Source organism: Xenopus laevis, chromosome 8L (assembly GCF_017654675.1).
Source record: "Xenopus laevis strain J_2021 chromosome 8L, Xenopus_laevis_v10.1, whole genome shotgun sequence".
NCBI classification, from domain to species: Eukaryota; Metazoa; Chordata; class Amphibia; order Anura; family Pipidae; genus Xenopus; species Xenopus laevis.
The window spans coordinates 21677983-21703893 of NC_054385.1; the positions used below are offsets into that span (position 1 = coordinate 21677983).

Below are 25911 nucleotides of genomic sequence, written 5' to 3' on the forward strand. Positions count from 1 at the left end.
GTTTAATCTGATTCCGACCTCTGTCAACTGCAACACAATCAGCCAGGGCAGAATACTGGAACTCCAGAGCCAGCACTACGTGAATTCTGGGAATTGTAGTCCAGCCAGGGAGTCAGGTTGATAATGGTACAGACATTGTGTAACTTGCGGACATTGCAGATAAACCGCTTCGGCAATGAGATGTGGGGCAGGTACCGTATTAGCGGGGTCTGATAGGGTAACCCCCTCCAATAACAGCACCTCCCTCCCCGTCTCTCCACATGAGCTCATATCCTTCATAACCGGGGGGGGAGGAGCTCTTAGTTAAAAGGCCGCCCCCAGTGGTGTGAGTTCGCAGTGCTGCATAGGTTGGAAGGAGAGAGAAGACAGAGGCATATTATGGACACCTACCAGAAACCAGAGGACAAGGAGCTGCAGGGCCTTAGGGACGTGGCCAACCGGCTGCGGATTCATTCCATCAGGGCAACGTGCGCCTCTAACTCGGGGTGAGTGGCAGAGCCGGCCGGGGTATTGGGGAGTAACGGGGCCTGTTGTTGTTGCTGCTCCCACGTCATCTGCCTCTCAGCATGTTCCATTCCCCTGACACCTCCTGCTATTCACATTATTGCTCTCAGCTCCGCTAAACAGATCCTGGTTTGTACAGGGAGGATGCCCCCTCATTAGTAGCCGCGTTTTCCTCTTCCCTAGACGTGCCCCTCCTCTCTCTGGTCCAAACTCCCTTTAACGAGCCCACGTGTTTGCCCCCCCCCCCTTAGCTTGTAACACGTGGATACCTGTTCTGCCTCTCTTTTTATTTATTCATTATTTGTATGGAGTATGCTTATTCCTAAATAGTGCTATATATATATATATATATATATATATATATATATATATATATATATACACACACACACATATTTTGCTTCTACCATTAGACGTTTTGATCTAAGCAGATTTCTTTCTTTGAAACTACAAGTCCCAGCATTCCTACTTAACTTGGGGTGTTAACCTGGAGAGGGTTGAACTGTGCAGTCAGTGTATACAGCAAAATCATTGGTTGCTAGAACAGTGATTCCCCAACCAGTAGCTCGTGAGTAACATGTTGCTCTCCGACCCTTTGGATGTTGCTCCCAGTGGCCTCAAAGCAGGTGCTTATTTTTGAATTCCAGGCTTGGAGGCAAGTTTTGGTTGTATAAAAACCAGATTTACTGCCAGAGTCTCAATGTAGGTTGATAATCCACATAGGGGCTAAAAATGGCCAATCAATCACAGCCCTTATTTGGCATCCCAAGAACATTTTTCATGCTTGTCTTGCTCCCCAACTCCTTTTACTTCTGAATGTTGCTCACGGGCCATGGACAGTCCTGAACTGGGCTGCCGAACAATGAACGTGGTGCAACGAATTGGACGCCGGTGAGCCCAAACTGGACCCCACCCCATCAGTCAACCTTCTCCCCCCCAGTCCTGGGGGGGGGGGAGTGGTCTTTTTTTTTTTTTTGGTCCCTGAGCCAAAAAAAGATTGGGGACCCCTGGTCTATAGGGAAGGTGTCCGCTGCGCTTGCTGACATTGCTGCAAATAAGAGTGCTTCCTTGCTCAGTACTGTGACAGAACACAGAGTAAAGGAAGTGACTGAAACATTTACAGGCCTTTGTCAGTGGGCCCCGTCTATACTATCTTTCACTCATGTCTATCAATGTCCTTTCCATGCCCTCCAGTTTAATATAGCAACTAGAATAGGATGATCCCATTGTCATTAGCTGGGAGGTGGAGGCGTGACTCCCTGCAGGCAGCCTGATGCTGGTCCGATCTGCTGATTTGCAAGGTCTCTTGCTATCTAGTGACCCGTTAAAGTCCACTGCCAGCCAATATGGGAACTGCTGCTTCATTAGCAATGCAGCCATGAAGGCCAAGGGCAAGATACCACCCACCCCCCCATTACACACTAAATTGCATGCAACATTGCTGCATTATACAGAATGCTCGAGACCTGGGGTTTTATGGATAATGGATCTTTCTGTAATATGGATCAAAATACTTTTAAGTCTACTAAAAAAAAATATATATATATATATATATATATATATATATATATATATATATATATATATATATATATAATTTTTTTTTTTTTTTTTAAGGGAAAGTCAACCCCAAAATAAAAACTTGCCTAATTAAAGAAAAACATAATTCCAAGCATCTTTTAAGTATACATTTATTACAAATTTTTCTGTGGTTTTTAAGTTATTTGTATTGTTATTGAAAGCCGTGTTTGTCCCTTTTTATTTTCTGCCCTGGTGGCTCAGACTGTTGATACTATGTAAAACAAGGCAGCTGATTAACAGACCTGTTTTCGTTGGAGAACCAAGACCTTTGCAACATTGTTTAAAAAGTAACAAAAAATTCTGCCGTTGTTTTTGCAACCAACTTTAAAAGCACTGAAACTTGCTTAGAATTATGAGTATTGTTTTGCCTCCAATAAGGATTATTTTCTTTGCTAGGATTAAGTACAAGTTACTGTTTTATTATTAGAGCAAAAAAGAAAATATTTTTTTAAAAATAATTAATTTGCTCATAATGCAGTTGTTCATATGGTCCTTGCTCCAACCATCTCTAGTCCCTGTAGTTGTGAGCTGAACATGCCATTGTTACATGCAAGTGCCTGACCAGCCTCGTCTCTGATGTCACATTCAGGTGTGTTGTTGAGGGGGAAGGTTTTCACCCACCTGTGACTTCGCCACCCTAAACCATGAGTTTTGGCTGCATCTTTATTGCATATACCAAATAACACGTTCATCTGCAGGGCTCATTTATGAAACAGGAGCAAATTGCACCTGGGCAGCGTTTTTTTTTTTTTTTGTCCCCTAAGTCTGCTGCAGGTAAAACTGTGAAAGAAAATACTTGATTGGCTGCCATATATTACTGGGCAGATTTAAATTTGCTCTGTTTTCATAAATGAACCCCATTGTTGCCTTGCAATAGTATTCCGACACTTCGCCATTTCTATCATGTTACTGATGAACAAATTCTACTCTGAATTTTTTGTGGCTTTTTTTTTTTTTTTTTTAATGCTTTATTGTACTAGGAAGGTTTGCTCGAGATCCCTCCACAGCATGCTCACCACCATATTTCAATGCTGATCAGCCCTCACCTGGAGCTGTAAACAACACTGGCATTTATGGGAGGTTGGCCAACATTATAAATCACACCCAATCTAAATATCGTGAGCAACCTGCAGTAAGTGCCTGAAAGAATGAACCAAAATCAATTATGAACAATGTGCAAAGCTGGACACCCCCCACTTTCTCCAAAAGAAGATGCTACTCCATATTACAATGCAGGGATTAGATGATGATGCAAACTGGCAAATTATCTTTAATCCTATTAAAAGAAAAAAAATTGGACTTTAAAAATTAGAGGATTAGATAGAGAGATGTATGTATATAAAAAAAAATTCTAATATCCTCATGTTTTGCAACAGGGGATACTATGTTATAGTACACATGTTTTGGTGAGTCATGTGACACCACTAAGCACCGTTTATAAGAATCTCATTTACAGGATATTCATGGCTCTTATGAATGATATGCTAATATCCTGTTCCCTTGGTGCATGTGACTTGCAGGCATCCCACTTCCTGCTGCAGTGCTGCTGAAGTCCTCTCTGTGCTTTTCTTCAACACCATGAGATATGAAGCAGGTGATCCTGCGAATGCTAACAATGATCGCTTTGTTCTGTCAAAGGTGAGCCATTATGTAGTATTGACATGTAGTAGTAATTTTGAAATTCCTTGATTTTTATTCTTTTTACAACATGGGTGATATGGTTTTTTTTATTTCAGGGATATAAATCAAAATGCATTTTATATCGATCTACAGTATAATCATTGTGATATACTGTATCTATTGGGTTATAGGATGCCAAGGAAAATTTTCTCCCCATAGTGCCTATCACACAAATAGTTGCCAGGGGCTTCTCATCAGTTATTGGCTGGAACACTTATTTGCTACTTTTTTTTTTTTTTTTTTTTTTTTTGCATGTATATAAATATAAAATGTAATATATTTGCAGTGCAGTGTTTTCAAAACTAAAGTTATTCATTCTGATTACCTGTGCCTTATGCTGGCCTGCTGATCTTTACTGATCTCTTTGTACTATAGATATAAGTTGGTTAAAGGGATCCTGTCATCGGGAAAACTTTTTTTTTTTTTTTTTTTTTTTTTTCAAAACGCATCAGTTAATAGTGCTACTCCAGCAGAATTCTGCACTGAAATCCATTTCTCAAAAGAGCAAACAGATTTTTTTTTTTTATATTCAATTTTGAAATCTGACATGGGGCTAGACATTTTGTCAATTTCCCAGCTGCCCCTGGTCATGTGACTTGTGCCTGCACTTTAAGAGAGAAATGCTTTCTGGCAGGCTGCTGTTTTTCCTTCTCAATGTAACTGAATGTGGGACATGGGTTTTTACTATTGAGTGTCGTTCTTAGATCTGCCAGGCAGCTGTTATCTTGTGTTAGGGAGCTGCTATCTGGTTACCTTCCCATTGTTCTTTTGTTTGGCTGCTGGGGGGAAAAAGGAAGGGGGGTGATATCACTCCAACTTGCAGTAAAGAGTGAAGTTTATCAGAGCACAAGTCACATGACTTGGGGCAGCTAAAATTGAATATAAAAAAATCTGTTTGCTCTTTTGAGAAATGGATTTCAGTGCAGAATTCTGCTGGAGCATCACTATTAACTGATTCATTTTGTAAAGTTTTTTTTTTTTTTTTTTTTTCTTCCCATGACCTTTAAGGGATCAGGCAGGTTTAAAAAAAATCTTCTGCTGATGCACAATTACCTGGATGACGGGGCTGCACGGCAGATGGGACGTTTTTGAACTTGCAGCGCCCCTTCACATTGTGTAATGATTGCACATATCTTGCAGATGGAGCTATAATCTGTATGGCACCTTGTAAACTCTGAATACAATGTAATTCTCCTACAGCACACCTGTAGTTCACCAATCCTGCAAGCTGGTGGTGCGTTCCTTCCGTTGACCCGGCCGGGTCCCTTAGCAACCAATGTGTAAAAGAAACGGATTCCGCACACACACCGATTAGTGCAGTCGGGGATTATCCCCTTTTAATCAGCCACCAAACATGTTTGGTGGCTGAATAAAAAGGGATAATCCCCGACTGCACTAATCGGTGTGTGTGCGGATCAGTTTCTTTTACACCTTGTAAACTCTGTCCATTTGGTCTGTAGGCCAGTTTGTTGAGTGTTGGAGTGGATATGGCTACCTTAAGAGTGATTCCTGCAGTCTCCTCAACAGTCCCTCTTTAGCAGGATGCATTGGCTGCTATAAGCCACCAGGCTCTTCTATCGAAAAACCTGCCCCAATCTTGTTTGCCTTTTTACAGAAGCTCATAGGACTACAGGCTTTGATTAGTGTGTTTGACAAGTTTGCAAATGAATACATGACTTCCTAAAGGATTAATAGGATACTAGCCAATTGCAGGGGGCTTATTAATTAGAATTACTATTGTTTTCATGCCATTACAAAAAACCCAAGGAGGAGAAAGGCATGAAATCTGTTAAGCTAAACATTAATGGCATACTCCTTAGCAAGATTACACTTTAATTCTTTTCTGGGTAGTACACTGTCGTTAAGCACAACTCTGCATTCCCCTGCCAGACAGATTGACATGGAGTTGATCTGTCCTTAAGTTTTATCTACTGAGCTGTATTCAGTGATATCTTGAGCATTTGTAGCAATAACATTTTTTCAAGGACTTGAGTTGAGTTTTCACTGTGTGCGTCACCTAGTGAGAGAACATAGGCTATTAATATTAAAATGACAAGGAAAGCTATCTATACATGACACATCCTCTGCAGCATCCAGCCCCCCTCCTTTCCCTCCCTCCTTCCAACAAACCATTCACAATCTCAAATATTGCACTCTACACAAAATGCAGGATTAGGCGCCACTTGAAATCTTTTTCACCGGGTCTCTGGCAGTGATCACCAGCCAGGAACATATGTAGTTTGGGCCAAAAATTATTTAGCTCCAGCATGTTTCTGACTGAAACCTGGTTTAGTTTTGTTTCTCGTTGGCTGAGCTTTCAAAGTAGCAACTTGCTTTAAATATATAACATGCCTTATGGAAACCGTAGTAGTTAAACAGTGACATAAATTTATTGGATTAACAGAAAATATGTGTAGAGACCCTGAGATTAGGGTGTATTTATCTCAGGCAGTTTCCCCTTGGTAATAGGACACCTAAGGGTCCTTTAGTTAACTCAGGCAGCTATGTCCCTTGCTGGGTCCACATTAGTTCATGGAGTTTGTCCACTAGATGGCACTGTTTGTTGATATAAAAGAGTTTAGCATCATGCGGTCTTGGTCTGTCCTGGGACTTTGCCTCAGTGTGAGGTACTACAGGTCCAGGTCTGCCGGGAAAGTTAGTTAAGTGTAAGATAGTAATAGTAATACAGTAATAGTTGCTCTAGGAGTGAAAGTCAGCACAGGGTAGCTAGTGAGCAGATGTGGCTCCAACAAGGAGAAATAGTGGGGTTAGGACCCCGTGGTATTTGAACCACTAGTGCAGGGACTACAGTGGGTGAGTTGAGGACCAGATAGGATACCAAGACCTCAGGGGGTGAGAATCAAGTCCGGTGCCAAGATACAAGACCTCAGGCTGAGAAACCCAAGCCTTAGTGCTTCACCAGAGGGATAGTGCCCAGTGAGAGTGGTAACTATTCCCCAAGTCTATTGTTGCTGTGACTTTGATATATATTGAATATTAGCCTGTCTGCTGCACCTTGCTCCCCTGGAGGGAATACTACTGTTTGAAGCTACTCTATGATTACTGTGAACATCAAAGTGCTTGTGAACTACGACCTTGCCATTGTCCTCTGTTAATAAACAAGTTATAGTTTACTGCAAAGAAACTGTCTGGCTGAATATCCTACCACATTGATCTACACCAGGTACCGGGAGTTGCATGGGTACACTGGGGGTCCAGGGCACACTACAAGCAGTTTTAGCTTGGTCACACACAGCCTTAATACACAGCAAAAGCTACACCTACGGGTGCGCTACATATGCAATATGCATCATCAAAATTAGACGGGTGCAAAAATTTGGGCACCCGAACAGAGAGATTGCATCAATACTTAGTTGAGCCTCCTTTTGCAAATGTAACCGCCTCCTATATTTGATGAGATTCGAGATTGTGGTATTTTTGTTAAATTTGATGGCTGCCGAGCATGGACAGCCTGCTTCAAATTATCCCATAGATTTTCTATGATATTCAAGTCGGAAGACTGTGACGGCCATTTCAGAATATTGTACTTCTCCCTCTGCATAAATGCCTTTGTAGATTTCCAAGTGTGTTTAGGGTCATTGTCTTGTTGGAATATGCAACCCCTGCATAACTTCAACTTTGTGACTGATGCTTTAACATTATTCTGAAGAATTTGTTGAAATTGGGTTGAATTCATCTGACCCTTATTCTGAAGAATTTGTTGAAAGTGGGTTGAATTCATCTGACCCTCGACTTTTAACAAGGGCCCCAGTCCCTGAACTAGGCCACAGCCCCATAACATGATGGAACCTCTACCAAATTTGACAGTAGTTAGCCGTTTTTTTTTTTTTTGGAATGCAGTGTTCCTCTGCCATGCCAAGTGCTTTTATTATGACCAAATAACTACATTTTTGTCAGTCCAAAGCACTTTGTTCCAAAATGACTGTGGCTTGTCTAAATGAGCTTTTGCATACAACAAGCGACTCTGTTTGGCAGGGTGATGAGAATGAAGCCCTTTCTGCACTTGCAGAAAGGGGCTTCATTCTCATCACCCTGCCATACAGATGTTCTTTGTGCAAATTGCGCTGAATTGTAGAACGATGTACAGATACACCATCTGCAGCAAGATGTTCTTGCAGGTCTTTTGGAGGTAATCCTTTGGGTTGTCTGTAACCATACTCCCAATCCTTTGCATATGCCACTCCTGTATTTTTCTTGGCCTGCCAGACCTGGGTTTTACAGCAACTGTGCCTGCTGCTTTCCATTTCCTTATTCTATTCCTTACAGTTAAAACTGACCATTTAAACCCGATTGCTTTTTGTAGCCTTCCCCCCCCTAAACCATGATACTGAACCTTTGTTTTCAAATCTTTTGTTTGAGGTAACTCTTCAGAGGACAGTCAAACAGAAGCACAACTTCCAATTGGTCACCTTAAATTCCCTTTCATGATTGGACACATCTGCCTATGAAGTTAAAGGTTTAACAAGCTAATTCAACCAATGTGCTGTTTCCAGTAATCAGTATTGAGCAGTTACATGCATTCAAATTAGCAAAATTACAAGGGTACCCAAATTTTTGCACAGCCAGTTTTTCACATTTGATTACTGCTTCACTAAAAACCTTTGTTCAGAAAACACCCCAGTACTCAGATGTTCCTGGGAAATGAGACATGCCACTCCATGAAGGCAAATGCCATGTGCAGAGCTAGAAGGGTTACACAGTGCTAAGAAGAGGCTCAGGCAACAGTAGGTGCACTTCCCTTAACACCCAATTTGTATTTGGCTCTTGTGTTGATAAAATCTAGTTTCACTCCCTGTTACTTGTCAGCACATAAGAACTTGGCTCTCACCTCCTCCTTCTAATAACTTCCCTGGCACAATCTGTAACTGGCGAGGATTTGATACGAAATGAATGCTAGCTAGCCAGTGTTGAGCTCATTGGCGGTAGAACCTGTTTGTAGCTATCCTAGTGGCCAAGATAGAAATTCCTTTTTGTGTTTGCCTTAGAGGAATGGTAAAGCATTTTAATGGGTCAGTACACTTACGCTTGAGTTTAACTGCATTCGGGCTTCAGTGCTGTAGGCAGATGAACCTGCATCAGGCGCAATTAGGTGCCATGAGGCATAATGTTGCTATTCTTTTTGCTATTTCAGTTTATACACCTTTTATTCTCTTCCCCCCCCCCCCTTTCCGTCACCCCCCTACTACTGCATTCAACCTTGGGATAGGTGTATAGCATGGCACTGTTGCCTCTCATTACTTGTAAACTTTAAGGAGAACAAGCCTGCTCTATGTCCCATGGCTGGATATAAATGTTATATAGTTATGGGATCTGTTATGTGAAATTGTTCTAATAATGGGGTTTCTGGGTAATATGCTATACATCTTGCTGATTGTTCCTGTGTTTGCAGGGCCATGCTGCGCCTATCCTCTATGCTGCTTGGGCAGAGGCCGGCTTCATTAAGCAATCTGATCTGCTCAACTTGAGGAAGATAGATTGTGACCTGGAAGGACATCCAACCCCTGTAAGTATCTCGGCATCTTCTCTCTTTTTGGCAGCAGGTAGCTACAAAAGTGTGTGTGTGCTACTATAGTGCCTTAAGAATGTGTTGTATTTACTTTTGTAGAAGGGTGTTTTTTTTTTTTTTTTCAACCCCACACTTACAGTATTTCTCTTTTAGAAATTGCCCTTTGTTGATGTTGCAACTGGTTCCTTAGGACAAGGGCTGGGGGCATCTTGCGGCATGGCATACACTGGAAAATACTTCGACAAAGCTAGGTAAGAGATATATAGATATATAGAGATAGATCTAGAGATATCTATAGAGATAAAAATGTCAGTCCGCTATTTCTTAAAGGGGTTGTTAACCTTTAAATTAACTTTTAGTATGATGCAGAGAGTGATATTCTGGTACAATTTGTAATTGTTTTTTTTCTTAAGGTGGCCATACACGGGCTGATAAAAGCTGCCGACAGACCAAGTCGGCAGCTTATTGGCCCGTGTATGGGGCCCCCCGACGGGCTTCCCCGATCGAGATCTGGCTGAAAGTCGGCCAGATCTTGATCAGATCAATCCCGTTGGATCGCGGCCGCATCTGTTCGTTGATGCGGTCCCGTGATCCGACCCCCGTTCCCATTTGTTAGGATCCGATCGTTGGGCCCTAGGGCCCACGATCGGGTCAGCCCGATATTGCCCTCCTCAGGGTGGGCATATCGAAGAGATCCACTCGCCAAACGAGCGGATCTCTCCGTGTATGGCTATCCTTATTTGTGGTTTTAGCAGCTGGAAAGAGTCAGAAGAAATACCCAAATAATAAAAAAAAAAAAAAAAAAAACTATAAAAAAAAAAATTAATATCAATTGAAAAGTTGCATAGAATAGTCCCATTCTATAACATACTGAAAGTTAACAAAGTTTTTACTACCCACAATGACATTGGGCTACATGCCGCAGCTGCTTATAAGACTGACTCCACAGAATGGTCATGGGTAGGAAGCAAGCTTAAAATGGCACATTGTAGTGTAAAAAAAAAATTAGCGCAATACATTTATATAACCACTAGGAGGTGTTATGCCCTTGCCTGAAGGTGATTTGCAAATGTACCATAACTTTTTATATAAACTGTAATTTCTTGCTGGGACAAATGTATGTATTTTCAACTTTATATAACACTACTAGGATATGCAGTGTCCTTCTTCTCTTTTTGTGATTATTGAAGTTTAAAAGTTTTTTTCATTTTTACCTTGTCTTTCTATAGCTCTGGGAGGGGGATCATCAACTCTGTAACTGTTCTAAATTGATGAGTTAATACATTTCTTATCTTTGGCCCAGCTGAGCAGAATACCAGAGTTTTGTTAAAGGCAGCTGTTAGAATTGATACAATAGTTGCTAATATTCCACAGATGCTGTTGAGAAATTAATCCGCAAAATATAACCATTCTGAATCTGCACCTGAATTACTGAGCTGCCAGACTCAAATACCAGAGACACTAACATTAAACTTTATACTTTAATTTTGGAAAACGGTAAAAAAAATAAAACCTGTAAAGCATTTGGGTGGGAAAAAAACAACTAACCCAAGTATTTGGAAGGTGAACAAGCCCTTTAATAGACTATTGGTCTAGAAAGTGGTACAGGGTGTGCGAAACTGTTTTTCTGGCCTACAGATGGAGCAAATATTTGTGTCTGCTGTTGCATTGCCCCTTTTTTTTTTTTTTTTTTCTCGTTTTCTTTACCTCTCTGCCTCTACAGTTACCGGGTCTATTGCTTATTGGGAGATGGTGAATCCTCCGAAGGTGCTGTCTGGGAAGCCATGGCATTTGCCTCACATTACCATTTGGACAACCTTGTAGCCATATTTGATGTAAACCGCTTGGGCCAGAGTGAAGCTGCACCTCTTCAGCACCAGACTGATATATACATGAAGAGATGTGAAGCCTTTGGGTAACTTATTTTCTCTTTTTGCAGTTGCCATATCGGCCTATGTACCCACCTGAAGTGCATAATATTCTTCTTTGTTCCAGTATGTGGCAGTTCAAATAAGCACTCAGATTCACCTTTCCTTAAAGGGGATGTAAAGGCTAAAAAATAAAATCCCATTTTTACTTTCTTTAATGAGAGAGAAACCCATCTCCTATATACTTTAATTAAAAAAATGTGTACCGTTTATATAAGAAACCTGACTGTATGCAGTGAAATTCACCCTTCGTTTTACTTGCTCTGACAGCTGCAATTGGGAAACTTCAGATGGTCCCTAACTGCTCTGCAGGGAAACTATCAGTCTGTATATTCTGATTATTAATCCGTCTTGCTGTATTGGCTTCTGGCAGATATTATTTGACCTGTGCTGTTTTGATCATTTATGACAATCCCTAAGTTTAACCTCCCAACTGAAGCCCTGACCACACTTGAGCATGTGCGTAGTCTTGGAATTGCAAAGATGTTTAACAAAGTTACAAGATGACAGCCCCTGCAGTCAACTTTGAAAGCATAAGGGAGGAACTCAGCGGGCGATTTTGGCACAATCCGACTTGCTGCGCAAAAATGTAGGCGTTGAGTTGGATGCAACAGAAATAAGGTAAGCAACAGGAACGTCTGATGGTGTCGCAGCATTCGTGTTGCATTGGTTGAATGCTGCAACACCATCAGACGTTGCTTACCTTATTTCAGTCGCATCTGACTTGACGCCTACATTTTTGCGCAGTGTGTCTGAATGCATCAGATGAATGCTGCGACTTCATCCGACTTTTCCATCTCTTACCTTATTTCCGTCGCCTGCGAACTGACACCTGCGTTTTTGCGCAGGGCATCGGATCACTCCAAAATCTCCAGTGGAGTTTCTCCCTTAATCATTTGTTTAATTAGGCTGGTGCAGTAAGTTCATGCTTATATTTAGTATACAAAATACAGCATTTCTAACATTCTTTTTTTAGACTATAGTTGCCCTTTAAATTTATAACCTGTTACAGATGGAACACCTATGTTGTGGACGGCCATGATGTGGCAGAGCTATGCCATGCTTTCTGGCAGGCTGCTCATGTGAAGGACAAGCCCACAGCAATCATTGCTAAAACCTTCAAAGGCAAAGGCATTTCAGGTAAGCTGGAGTGCTCGGGGTGCATTCTTGTCACAAAGAGCCTACTGGCCTAGCCGGTAAAACACCTGCCGGGGCCGGTATTACCAATTTACCGGCAATGTAGCTGCCGGTAAATTTGTAATACTCCTAACAAGCCCTCGGCCCGCCCCCAACCCGCTTAAAATTTACCTTTTTTGCTGCCTTCTGGCCAATTGCGTGCTCTGACTTTACATCACAACCGCCCCCTTTTACCTCACAACCTGCCCCTTTGTTTCCGCCCCACCACCAACCAGTGAAAATTTTATTAAAGGGTGGCAACCCTAATGCCAAGTGTTTATAGAATCCAGTAAAACTGTGACCATTGATTTGAAAAGAGACTGGAATCGGAAAGGGTCTGAATGGAAAGATGAGTAATAAAAAAAAAAGTAGCAATACCAATATATTTGCACCATTTTATATGGGATGAGTATCTCCCCATTTGAAAGCTGCAAAGAGTCAGAAGAAATACCCAAATAAAAAAAAAAAATCTAAAAAATTGAAACGTTTAGAATTAGCCATTCAATAATAGACTAAACGTTAACATAAAGGTGAACCACCCCTTTTAGATAACTTGGTATGCGAGAGAATGGAAAATTTCTAAGCATCTTTTCAATTGCCCATTTTATTTTATTTTTTTTGTTTAATTATTTACCTTCATCTTCTTACTCTTTCCAGCTTTCAAATGGGGGGGCTCACTGACTCTTCTCTAAAAAATAAATAAATAAAAGCTGCTCTGTAAAGCTGTATTGTTGTTGCTACTTTTTATTACTCCTCTTTTTATTCAGGCCCTCTCCTATTCGTATTGGTGTCTTATTCATATCAAGGCATGGTTGCTAGGGTTATTTGGACCCTAGAAACCAAATTGCTGAAATTGCAAACTATAAAGCTGCTGAATAAAAATGGAAAAAGCTAAACTCAAACCACAAAATGAAAACCAATTGTAAATTGTCTCAGAATATCTACATCATACTAAGTTAATTTAAAGCTGAGCAACCCATTTAAGAGAAGCATTTGCTTTGTTCAATAGTCTGTCTAACTCGCTCATTTTCTAAAACCAGCTTTAAGGTGGCTTTGTGTCTGAATAAGGGACAGTTTGGTGCATACAATAAAACAGTTTTCTACATCAACTGATCTGTTTTAAAAAAAATAACATTTCTACTTTTAACGCTTTCATATTTGTTGTGAACTGTTTCACAGATCGTTTATTTTTGCTTCCTCACATTCTAGCTAAAATGCTATTGTGCCTTAATTGTTTGCTGTGCACTGTAGGGTAGCATGATGGCACTCAGCTGGTCATCTTGTCTAAGGCACTGTGACGTGCTCTGCTTTTCAGGGGTTGAAAATGAAGACAACTGGCATGGAAAGCCTATGCCGAAAGACAAAGTTGAATCCATCATCAATGAAATCCAGAATCGGATCCAGACCAATAAGAAGATATGCCCTCTGGTTCCCACGGCAGATGCACCAAAGATCAGCATTTCAGGCATAGCCTTCCCTTCTCCACCAAATTATAAGATTGGCGACAAGGTGAGGCGCTGCTATAGGAAATAAATACAAAGATTTTAAAAGTGAACCTCATGCTTTAATCTAGTGGTTGGCAAATGTTTTCAGTTGAAGGTCCGACCAATTCGCTCATGAAACAAGTGCAGATTTAGGAAAGTAGTGTACATTTCAAGAATAACTAGGACAGAAAATACATAATTCACCCTTACTGACCTTCAAGCTTGGTTTTCTGTTTCTAAGATAGCTAGTCACCAATTTCTTTCTTTCTTACCCTAACTGGTATTCAGACCGAGCCCCAGCTACTGCTCCAAGGGGTCCAGCCCCACATTTTGGGAACCATTGCCTTTTCTTTACACTTAAAGGAGAAGGAAAGGTTAAAACTAAGTAAGCCTTATCAGAAAGGTCCATCTAAATATACCAGTAACCCCCCAAAGTAATGTTGCTCTGAGTCCCCTGTCAAAAGAAACAATGCATTTCTTTCCTTCTATTGTGTACTCATGGGCTTCTGTATCAGACTTCCTGTTTTCATCTTAAACCTCATTGCCCTGGGCAAAAGCATGCTCAGTTTGCTCCTCTTCCCCTGCCCTTCTCTACTGTAATCTGAGTCCAGAGCAGGGAAAGACTCAGGCAGGAAGTGATGTCACACCATGTTAATACTGCAGCTCCTATCCTAAACAAACAGTGTTTCTAGAGCTTTTTACACAGGTATAGTAAAACATTCTACAGAATAAATATAGCATTCTAGCTTGCACTATTGCAGCTAATCTATTGGCAATAAAATGCCTTCCTAGCTTTCCTTCTCCTTTAAGCTAATGGTATAACACTTTACTTGCAGATTGCAACCCGCAAAGCTTACGGTTTGGCTCTTGCTAAACTGGGGCATGCAAACAGCAGGGTTATTGCCCTCGACGGAGACACAAAGAACTCCACTTTCTCGGATATCTTCAAGAAGGAGCACCCTGACCGCTACATCGAATGCTTCATTGCTGAACAGAACATGGTAATCTGACAGTGCATGTAGTAACTATGTGAGCGCACTCGCTGGCCTTCCTATGAATAATTGCCTGGTGCACAGTCCTCTAGGGAGACGGCACTCCTTGAAACTCACTGTAGAGAACCAAAAGGAGGAACTGGCACACAGGAGCGTATGCAATAGGGGTTAACCCCTTACGTGTTAACGTCACAGTGATGCACAAATGTGCATCACTGTGACGTTAATAAACACGTAAGGGGTTAACCCCTATTGAATCTGACAGTGCAGTCTGTACTGTTTACTTGCTAAATTGCACATTGGTGCATTTCTGCTTAAGATAACTGCTGTTTTACAATGGCACTGGAATGCATTATTAAAAGCTAGCAACCGTAATGGACCTGGATGTCATTGGGGAGTTTGTATATGAATTGCTTTCCTAAACAAATGCAGTCTGACAGGTTGTTATTGCAAAAATGTGTACTACTACCACTATACTACTACAACATTACTTAACCCTTTAATTGACCAGTTAAAAAAAAAATACTGTGGATTTTTTTTTTTTTTTTTTTTTTAATGAGGTGTGTTTGTTCCTAAAATGCAAGTACTTTTTTTTTTTTTCTAGGTAAGTGTGGCTATGGGTTGTGCCACACGGGGTCGCACAGTTGCTTTTGCCAGCACGTTTGCCGCCTTCCTCTCCAGGGCTTATGATCACATTCGCATGGGGGCCATTTCGCAATCCAACGTCAATCTCTGTGGCTCTCACTGTGGAGTCTCTATTGGTGAGTGACTATTGGTGCAGCTAATCTGATTCTTTCTTTATCATCTTAACTTATCAGTGGGAATGTGGCGTCTTTATGTAAGGCAGGGTTGCCATGTCTTGATATTAAATGTGGCTTAACTGTATCTAACATGATTTAAACCTTGACTGAATGTTGGAAGATGCTCTTGTGTTGGATTCCAGTAACATCTGTGAATCTTAAGTCCATCTACATTGATACTTTCTTTGTAATGTAAACTCTTATACCACCAAAATGAAAACGTTTTAACTTTCCCAGTTAACTATATGAGGAGGACTGTAAATCTGGGTGAGTAGTCATGAAGGGGTGGTTCTTTAAGTGAAATTGGAATCTGAAGTATAGTATATAAATAGTGTTGGCATTTAACTGTTGGTATATACAATATCTTGCTTATATCAAGAACTAGCCACAAGGTGGCAGGGCACATTATAAGGACAGATCGCAGTTTCGTCTGCAGTCTACAAACGCCTGCCCCCTCTCCTCTACACCACCTGTCATTAAGTGTGTGTCTTGCAAAGCAGCCTTGGCTGTGTTTGCTTATTTCACACATTCAAGGCATCGTTTAATAAGCTGGCAGGGTGTAACTAACTTCCTATTCTTAGGTCCGTGCTTGCCCACTAGATTTTATATGTAAAGCCAGTGACATTCTGATCAGAAAACAAATTGATTTTGGCCTTAACTGGAGGATGTCAATGCATAATGGCTTTTGCTTTTACAAATGTGAAGCCAACACGCACAGTAATTAGATTAAAAGGCGTGGTTCACCTTTTTAGATGTTTAATATATTCTAGAATGGCCAGTTCTCTAATCAACACTTTAATTAGCCATTTATTTTTTCATAGGGTTTTTTTTTTTTCATTGAAAAACAATGCTCTGTAAGGCTACAAGTTTGTTTTTGTTTCTTTTAAAGTCTTTCTATTCAGACCCTATCCTATTCATATTCCAGTCTCTTATTCAAATTAGTACATTGTTGCTATGGTAATTTGGAGATTAGCTGGATAAAAAGCTAAATTCAAAAAAAAATCTCTACATCATACTAAGTTACTGAAAGGGGAATGACCCCTTTAAACACAATGCTTTGTCTTTAATGCATGAAGACTTGTGTTCCTGCATCCGTAATGCAATTTACTGCTGTTAGAGGGACATATAAAGGGCATGCATTTATCGCTCTTTATTACCATAGTACAGGGAGTGCAGTGCAATAATAGTGACTATGTTGGAAAGCTCAAGCATGCTTTCAGGCAGCCACCATCCCAGATTTAAATTGCCCTGTTTTTTTGTATTAGTAGCTTGGTTTTCTTTATCTGGTTTTGGTTTTTTTTTTTTTTTTTCCTAGAAATTAATTTTATGTATCTCCTGTCTCTGGTATTTTGGTCTGGCAGCTCAGTAAAACTTTTAAGCTTCAATATTAGAAAAAAAGTTATAAATGGAAAGTAATTGTAAAAAGTCTGAACATGCTACTGCTTATTAGACATTTATTTTATTATCCTACATTAGGCTTGTCCACATTATCAAGCTGGATACCAAACTTGCTAACATATTACAGTATACAAAGTGCCCCCCTCCACTACTGATTGGTGGAACCTTTATAATGTTTCAATGTCCCAATTCTATATTTGAGAAGCATTTAATAAGCACAGAGATTTTGAGCCAAGCATTCTGGTGTCCATTATAAGTGCTGTTCCCCCTGTGACAGGCTTACTGGCAGCTGCTCTGAAATGTCTGCAAGCGAGGCAGCGCAGGTATGTTGCAATGCAGCAAGAAAAAAAAAATAGTATGCTTCCCCCCCCCCCCAACTGAACTACACTCGGTGACACCTGTCTGGGGCACACAGTGATCTTCTGCCTTGTGGAGCAAAAATGCATAATTGCAAGACCATCCACCCCCTTTGTGCTCTGATGGGCTGGTTCAGACATCTGACTTCCTTTTTTATTTTTTTTACTTGCAAGGCAGCCTTAAAAAGAGAGGCTGCAATATTCTGAAGTGCTGAGTGGAACATGGTCATATAACGCATATCGTATTGCAGAATCTGCTAACATTTATGGGTGGTGCTCTATCTGGGAACCTTGCTGCAATCCTTGGTATCCGTAATCTGTGTGGATCTCCATAAAACTTCAACCATTTAGCACAAATGCTTCTGTGTGTGCCATCTTGATTTCCTATGAGTATATGAGCGGAACATGGAGTGCAATGCAGAATTTCTGACTATTAATACTAAATTATGTTGCTTTAAAAAAAAGAAAAACGGAAAAAATACCGCCGCAGCACCTTTCTCAAGGCATGAGTGAGCCTGAAACCTTGTCTGACCTAATAAGTAAAATTTTTCACTTTTGCAACACAGATGCTGCAGCAGTATTTTTTTTTTTTTTCTTTTTCCTGTATGTCTATGTAACACCTGGCAAGGGCTTCTGTACTGCTCTGCACCCACTTCACAAGTTCATATAAGGTGGTTGAAGCACACAATACTTTTAGTACTTTTTTTTTTTTTGTGTGTGACGTATCCCCTTAAACTATTCTTCATTGCTGTGCATTGAATGTGAAGCCATTTATGGATGCAATTTTTTTTCCGGGGTGTTGTGTTTGACATACACAAAGCAAAAACTGATGAAAGCTCTAAGAATAATGCTCCGTGTAAGTCTCTAGTGACAGCTGATAGGCTGTTAAGACTGTTAGAGGATGCTGAGATGTGTCACAGAAAGTCATGCAGTTAGGTGCTCTCAGCTGTTCCCTCTCCAGTTTCCTACAGTTCACACACTTGCCCTATAAGGGAAATACACCATGCAAAAACAAGAACTCTCTATATAGATTTATTAGATATTCTAGTAGTAAAGGTTACTCAGAAGCATTAAGTTCAAACCTATATCTAGGTCCTCCACAGCATAGCTGTAATGCATAAATGGGAAAACATTTAGGATAAAGATGTACCAGCTTTGCACACCATTCAGGGGCATTTTTCTGGAAGGGAGGGGGGCAGCCCAGTGTGAGCAGCTTGATTATCAAGTATGGTGCTAATTTAGCCGTTATTTTGGATCTGAATGTAGGTCCTACCATCCGTCCACCTCTGCGGTGTTTTAATTGTTTTTTATGGACACGGTCCAGCGCTGTGTGCTTACATGCAGTGAATTTGTCAGTGTGGTTGTGGGGTATCACGTGGTTTATGCGTTAAGAGTTCATATTTTTAAATGGCATTATTAAAAGTTAAATTTTAGATAGCCTTATTGGTGCACAAGACTGGAGCAGGTGTTCTGAACTGGGTTGCAGAGGGGCGGGGCCTGATGCTCTTGGCTAGCTGGGGGCACGGCTCCAATCCTAATGTTTCTATTTAATCAATGAAGACGTTTCACTACTCATCCGAGCAGCTTCTTCAGTTCAACTGACTGGTGTGGGAAGTTCTCTGCATATAAACTCTTCCACTAATCCATTTACAATGGCACATTGTAACTCTTCAAAGAGGTGTTGATTCTGTGTAGTTGTGATAGGATTATCCAATGTGTCATGCATAATCCTATGGATAATCCTATCACAACTACACAGAATCAGCACCTCTGTGAGTTTCTTCAGATGTCACCTCTTTGAAGAGTTACAATGTGCCATTGTAAATGGATTAGTGGAAGAGTTTATATGGCGAGAACTTCCCACACCAGTCAGTTGAACTGAAGAAGCTGCTCGGATGAGTAGTGAAACGTCTTCATTGATTACTCAGCAAGTCCAGTTGTTTTTAGATTGACCTATACTAGATATACTATGACCTGGATGAAAAATCTTCATAGTTATTGATCAATACAATTCTAAAAATCCCATAGGAATTAATAGAATGTGGGTGAGTTTTTTTTTTTTTTGTTTATGTTTTTTTATATTTAAGAGACACATTTTGATAAATCTGCTTCTTGGGTTTTGGCAATGAGCTAAAGCAGTGCTGTCTAAGATCTAGAGGGCCAATTAATTCTCATACAGCATACTTGTTCATGCCTTCTTCAAAAAGCAGATTTATGATTCCAAGGCAGTCTATGTATGTAGCAACTTGCTGTAATGTTGCACTGTATGGAAACCTCATATGCCATCTTTTCAGCATGTTTAGATGGTACTATAGTGATAGTCCATGAGTCTTGTATGTGTTCTTTAGGTGAGGATGGGCCCTCTCAGATGGCTTTGGAGGATCTTTCAATGTTCCGTGCTATTCCAACTTGTACAGTCTTTTATCCCAGTGATGGAGTTTCCACTGAGCATGCTGTCTTTCTATCAGCCAACACTCCAGTAAGTGCACTTCATCGAACTACATAATCTCATTAATTCATCTGTCTGGGATGGGAGTACATCTGCAATGCACATATGCAGGTTAGTCGTGGCTGTCTTGGGGAATGATGAATGTTAAAGATTCCAAAATTTCTTTCTCTTATACTTTGCCAAACTGATCAAAACAACTATTCTCCTGCAGGCAGGCATTTTTACCAGATTGTATACCGTATAACCCCTATACCAAGGTTACATGTCTCTTCTTAGCCAGATTTCTTGTGACCATTAATATTATCTTCTTAGGGTATCTGCTTCATCCGAACCAGCCGTCCAGACACTGCTGTTATATATTCTCCAGAGGAGAAGTTTGAAATTGGGCAAGCAAAGGTAACTCCTAACAGGACGAATTTTATATAGCACATGTATGTAAATTAGTAGCTTAATCCTACACTGGTGAAGCTCAATAGTTTTGACTATTAAACCATGTGTGTTATGTACTATAAATTTGACTAAATCAGGTGGTGCGCCAGAGCAGCTCCGACAGGGTAACCGTTATCGGTGCTGGAGTCACTTTACATGAGGCCTTGGCAGCAGCTGATGAACTTGCCAAACAAGGTAAAGTGTGTTTGTCCTATTTCCAATATCTAAAAAGCATTCAGAATTATAAAATAAGCACATTTTTTAAAGAAGTTTAGCTTAACTTTTAACACCCCTCCCCTCATATATTGGAAAAATCACATTTGTAATTTTGTCTCATTGTGTATGTTATGAATGCAGCAGAGATGACCATAAACATTCTTGTCTTGACATGGCAGCCAATACGATCTTTTACTTTTAAACAGATCAGCAGTGAATGCAACCTTCTGATTGGTTGTTATAGATTACTGAAATTTGTGCCAACTTAAAGTATTTCTAAAATTATTTTGCATCTGAAGCTGCAGTTTAAAATGCTTTCTGGTCGTTTGGTGTAATTTTTGGCTACCACAAAAAATGATTACTCGGTTGGGCTACATTTTTATTACTTATGTTTTTGTACAGGTCATCTTCTTGTCTGTATTTCAAACCACTGCCTAGTTGCTAGGGTAAATTGGGCAATTTGAAAATCTTACAATATCACTGCCTACATCATGCTAAATTAACCTTAAGCAATACTGTTTTCACTAACTGGAGTCTTGTATTTTAAAGAGTCTGTGTGAATGCTTCTTTTGCCCTGTATTCAGGCATCAATATCCGTGTGATTGACCCTTTCACCATTAAACCATTGGATGCTGCAACCATTCTGTCCAGTGGCCGGGCAACAGGCGGACATATAATTACAGTGGAAGATCATTACAGAGAAGGTAAAACTACTAGAGTTTTTGAAAGATGCCATGTGCGTGTGCCTTGTAGCAGTTACAGCTATGGGGCTGTCTGTAATTACTGCTAAATAAGTTGATCTACAATATACTCTATGGAAAAGGCTTCAATATTTCTTACCAGTTTCTATTTAAGTGGGAATATTAACTGGCAAGCCAAATAGTATGGCACCCCACCAAAAAAATAAAAACTGTACCAGTGCATTAAACCCTAAATAAATGACTGAAATGCTGACTGATTTTTAATGTCCCCATTCTTTTTAGGTGGAATTGGAGAAGCCGTCTGTGCTGCAGTTGCAGGAGAACCAGGGTTTATTGTCCAGACCTTGGCTGTGCGTGGTGTGCCCCGAAGTGGAAAGCCAACTGAACTTCTAGACATGTTTGGCATAAGTGCTAGATGCATTGTTGAAGCTGTTAAAACTACTTTTGCAAATTAATCCCTGGCCAAGCCTCTGTTTGCCTGAAGCTGAATCATTCTTCAGGCCCTTTAACAAATGTTTAAACATCCGCTTCTTCCATTCACCACCTGCACTACCTCCATCTTTACACATTCAAAACTGTGATGTTTGTCTGTTAATGCCCTTTGTCACTAGCTGGTTGCTAGAATCCTAACAGTCCAAGCTGTCTCCTGTTTCACTCTCTCCCTCAGCACCTGTCCTAATAAAGAGAGGAATGTCAACCATTTGTGCCTGATTTTGTATTGTTTTCATCACAGCCATCGTAAAGTGTCTAGCATGCAAACATGGCTTTGAAACTACTGCAGTTCAAAAGAAACTGAAAATCGGATGGGGAGGAGTTTATTCAACATGGAATTGTTTTCATGGCAATAAGTACCCCCCCCTCAAAAAAAAATAAATAGAAAAAAATAAAAAAAATACTATACTACAAGCATTCTTTCATTATGGACTACAATTTGAAGTCTGCAATATCTGGAAAGCAAAGGTTAAGAAACGGGAATCTAAAGGAATGTATTGTTTTTTGGGGGGGGGGTTAAGGTATTTTAAAACACAAACATGGAAACCAACACTGTTTCTCATATGTAATGTTGTTGGAAGCGAAGGGGTGGGGGGTCAACATTTAGGCCCAGAAAAACGTTAACTCCAAAGACTCTGAACCACTTAAAGGGATACTTTACCCCCCAAAATGAATACTTAAGCAGCAGATAGTTTATATCTTAAGTGGCATATCAAAGAATCTTACCAAACTGGAATTTATATATTTAAGTAAATCTTGTCCTTTTACATCTCTTACCTTGAACCACCATTTTGTGATGGTCTGTGTGGTGCCCCTGAGATCACCTGACCAGAAATACTACAACTGTAACAGGAAGAAGTGTGGAAGCAAAAGACCGAACTATTATCTGTTAATTGGCTCATGTGACATAACATGTATGGTTTGTTTGTGTGAACCATGAATCCTAGGATCCCAGGGGTCGGCCCTTATAATATTATTTTTCGGCCCTTATATTATTATTTTTTTTATTTATTTTTTAATGAAAATGGTTTATTTACATGAAGCAGGGTTTTATATATGAGCTGGTTTATGCAACTTTTTTTTTTTTTTTTTTTTATAGACCTCTCATTGTTGGGGGGGAGGGGGGTATAGTTCCTTTAACTAGTAAATGAGTGTACTTTGCCTCATTCTGGAGATTTGACGGAACTGGAGTAAATACTACGCATCCTTCTTAATCCTACTTGCAGCCAATCAGATATTTGGCTTTCTTAGCGGTCTCCAGTAGACTCCATTTTATCCGAATCCGAACCTTTAAAAATTATTCTGTTTTTCTCTAATAATAAAACCATAATAATTAATCCTTATTGGAAGCAAAATCAGCTTATTGGGTTTATTAAATGTTTACATGATTTTCTAGTAGACTAAAGGTGTAATGATCCAAATTATGAAAGGATCCATTCTCCGGAAAACCCCAGGTCCTGAGCATTCTGGATAACTCGTCCCATACGTATACAAACATGCAGAATATAATGAAATCAATTAAAATGCTACAGTTGACTGATCAGAATGAATGTTTTATTGGATGCTATAGGTTACAAATTGAGAGGAACACTACTGCAGTTCTGAGAATGACATCCTGGAATGGAGTGGCACGTTTCTTTTTGCACATCACCCATATTTCTTTGGAAAATAAAATTTAAGTGTCCGAAAAATGAATGATGGCTGTGATATATTGACTAAACCAGGGTCATATTTTGTTATAACACCTCTGTTAAGGTATGCATCGCATAGTATGGGGGTGTATAACCTGCCAAATAATTGAACTTTCTAGATGGCGGAACTAAAGAGAAGCAGAACATTGGTAAAACTGGAAAATTACACTTGCTTTCATAGATTTTATCCAGTAAATACCATCCTGCCATCAAAACTGTTTAAATGTAGCCGATCTCCCTGGGAAGGTTAAGAAACAAGCAGTATGTTTTAGAACTCAGATTTATTTTGTGCATAAATCACGTTGGATTACAGTGCATGCAAGCAACACACTGGGATTTGGAGTGAGTGTGTACATAGAGATGGCTGCTGTCGTAATAATGGTCCTGTTCAGACACTTTAAATCCCTCCATTCATGATCCTGTTTGGCAGAAATTTTAAAACTGGTCTTAAGGAACAAATAATTAAATCATAAAAGACATTGAGTAAGTTGAAGGCTCTGGCACTCCTGTTTTGGGGAATACTATACCTAGGAGGAGTGTTCTGTATGCATAGTAAGGAGCTTTAGTTGTATTTTGTACTGTCTGTATAAACAGAGTAGACCTTTGTTAATTCTTCATTCCAAATATTTTTCCATTGATCCTGTTTATGCTTTCATAATATATAATGTAATGCACCCCTTAAAACATAGCAACTGCTTTCCCATGTGTTCCCATAATAAATCTCTGCCTCTGCTTAAATATTCAGAGTATTGGCACCATCTCAATTAATCTTATCCCCTGGCGATTTCACAAATGCATGCAAAGTATTCACATTACACTGGGGACGGTCATTTAAAGAGTTTAAACATTCCGGGCAGCCACAGAAATTAGGGAGGGAACCAATATGACACAATAATCTGATCCTAAGAGCTGAAGATAGAGATGAGGAGGCCCACCCTAAGGGGAATATGTTTGTGTCTCAAACATGCAACCCAACAGCCCTAGTGGAACTATAACTCTTTCCATTGCCTTGTTGGCTCGGACTGGACGCTATTGATGTATGAACAGTACAGTTGTCATAGAATGTGTCCTCTATGATATTAGGGTCGTCTATGCTATAATTTATATACAGTAATAGTTGCAAGGTGCCCTATTTAAATTAAATATTTCAGTGTTGTAGAATTTTTTTGGTGTTTTATAAATATGTGTTATTACTAATTATATATATATATATATATATATATATATATATATATATATAGTATTGTATATACAGGTATCGGATCTGTTATACAGAATGCTTGGGAGATTTTTGTATTTTTCCGTAAATTGGATCAACTAAAAATCATTTAAACACTAAATAAACCAAAAAGGATTGTTTTGCCACCAATATGGATTGCTGCAGCTTAGTTATCATCAAGTACAATTTACAGTACTGCCAGGGTCGGACTGGGGCTGCCACATCAGGGCTCCCGCACCCCCAAGGGCCACCCTCCCAAGTTGCAAACCCACCTCTGTCCCACCACCCCCTGCCTACTTGTCATCTTTATGTGATCGGGCAGGCGGAGGTCAGGAGGGGTCAGGCTCTGTGGAGTGGGTCTGGGCCGCTGGGCCCACTGGTTTTTTTCCTGGCGTCCTGCTGGGCTAGTCCACTGAGTACAGTGTTGAACTTGGATGTCAGAGGCCTTAGACCGCAGGCCCACTATAATATAATACACAAGTTTCAGTCATGTGACAGAAATGACATCCCGAAGCTCCGCTTATTACCAATAACTTCACTAAGCACTGTTTATAGGGATATAATTTACAGGTTATTCATGGCTCCTGTGTATTATATAGTGAATAAAGTACCCCCTCTTGTAAAATATAAGGATATTATAAGTTACCGAGGAGTTTCATGACCAAAGGCCAAGTGTTTTTATACAGGTCATGGAACTCCGAGGTAACTTCTAATAATCTCATATTTTGCAACTGGGAGTACTTTATTTATTATAATACACAAGTTTCAGTGAGTCATGTGACAGAATTGACATCAGAACTCACCGTTTATAAGGATATAATTTACAGGATATTCATGGCTTTTGTGTATTATAAGAATATAATACACCATAGCCATGAATATCTTGTAAATTATATCCCTAAAACCGGTGAATACTGATGTCATCAGTTATAAACGGTGAGTAGTGATGTAATTTCTGTAACATGACTCACTGAAACTTGTGTATTTAATAAATAAAGTACCCCGAAAATATGAGGATTGCAACCCTAAACAGGTTTCTAAAAACAGATCCAATACCTTTATTGGCCATAGTTGGAAAATGAATGAAAAATTGATTTAGAAAAATAGAATACTATTGGCAGAAATGATCAGATCTAGGGGCATATTTATCAATCAAATCTACTGCTTTTATATGGTATGGGACCAGTTATCCAGAATTCTCAGGACCTGGGGCTTTCTGGATAAGAGATCTTTCTGTAATTTGGCTCTTTATACCTTAAGTCTATAAACATTAAATAAACCCAATAGG

At 39.9% G+C, this 25911-nt stretch overlaps 1 protein-coding gene across 1 annotated transcript; it reads left to right on the forward strand.

Annotated features, from left to right (window-relative positions):
- The first annotated feature begins 354 nt into the window (after positions 1 to 354).
- Positions 355 to 21921, forward strand: tktl2.L (transketolase-like 2 L homeolog). Its single transcript, NM_001086416.1, has 14 exons — positions 355 to 485; positions 3606 to 3723; positions 9176 to 9289; positions 9446 to 9543; positions 11016 to 11207; positions 12233 to 12360; positions 13712 to 13905; positions 14717 to 14881; positions 15477 to 15633; positions 19775 to 19905; positions 20188 to 20271; positions 20403 to 20499; positions 21105 to 21224; positions 21504 to 21921. Exons 1-14 carry the CDS (start codon positions 379 to 381, stop codon positions 21674 to 21676), a joined length of 1878 nt encoding a protein of 625 aa, NP_001079885.1. The 5' UTR covers positions 355 to 378; the 3' UTR covers positions 21677 to 21921.
- The last annotated feature ends 3990 nt before the right edge of the window (positions 21922 to 25911 follow it).

What these genes read in the sequence shown, in the direction of transcription:
- tktl2.L (NM_001086416.1), top strand. Translation starts at nt 379, where the DNA reads ATGGACACCTACCAGAAACCAGAGGACAAGGAGCTGCAGGGCCTTAGG. An exon ending in TGGAAGGACATCCAACCCCT is followed by an intron (nt 9,290 to 9,445) that starts GTAAGTATCTCG and finishes TTTCTCTTTTAG; the next exon opens with AAATTGCCCTTTGTTGATGT. An exon ending in TGATGAACTTGCCAAACAAG is followed by an intron (nt 20,500 to 21,104) that starts GTAAAGTGTGTT and finishes CCCTGTATTCAG; the next exon opens with GCATCAATATCCGTGTGATT.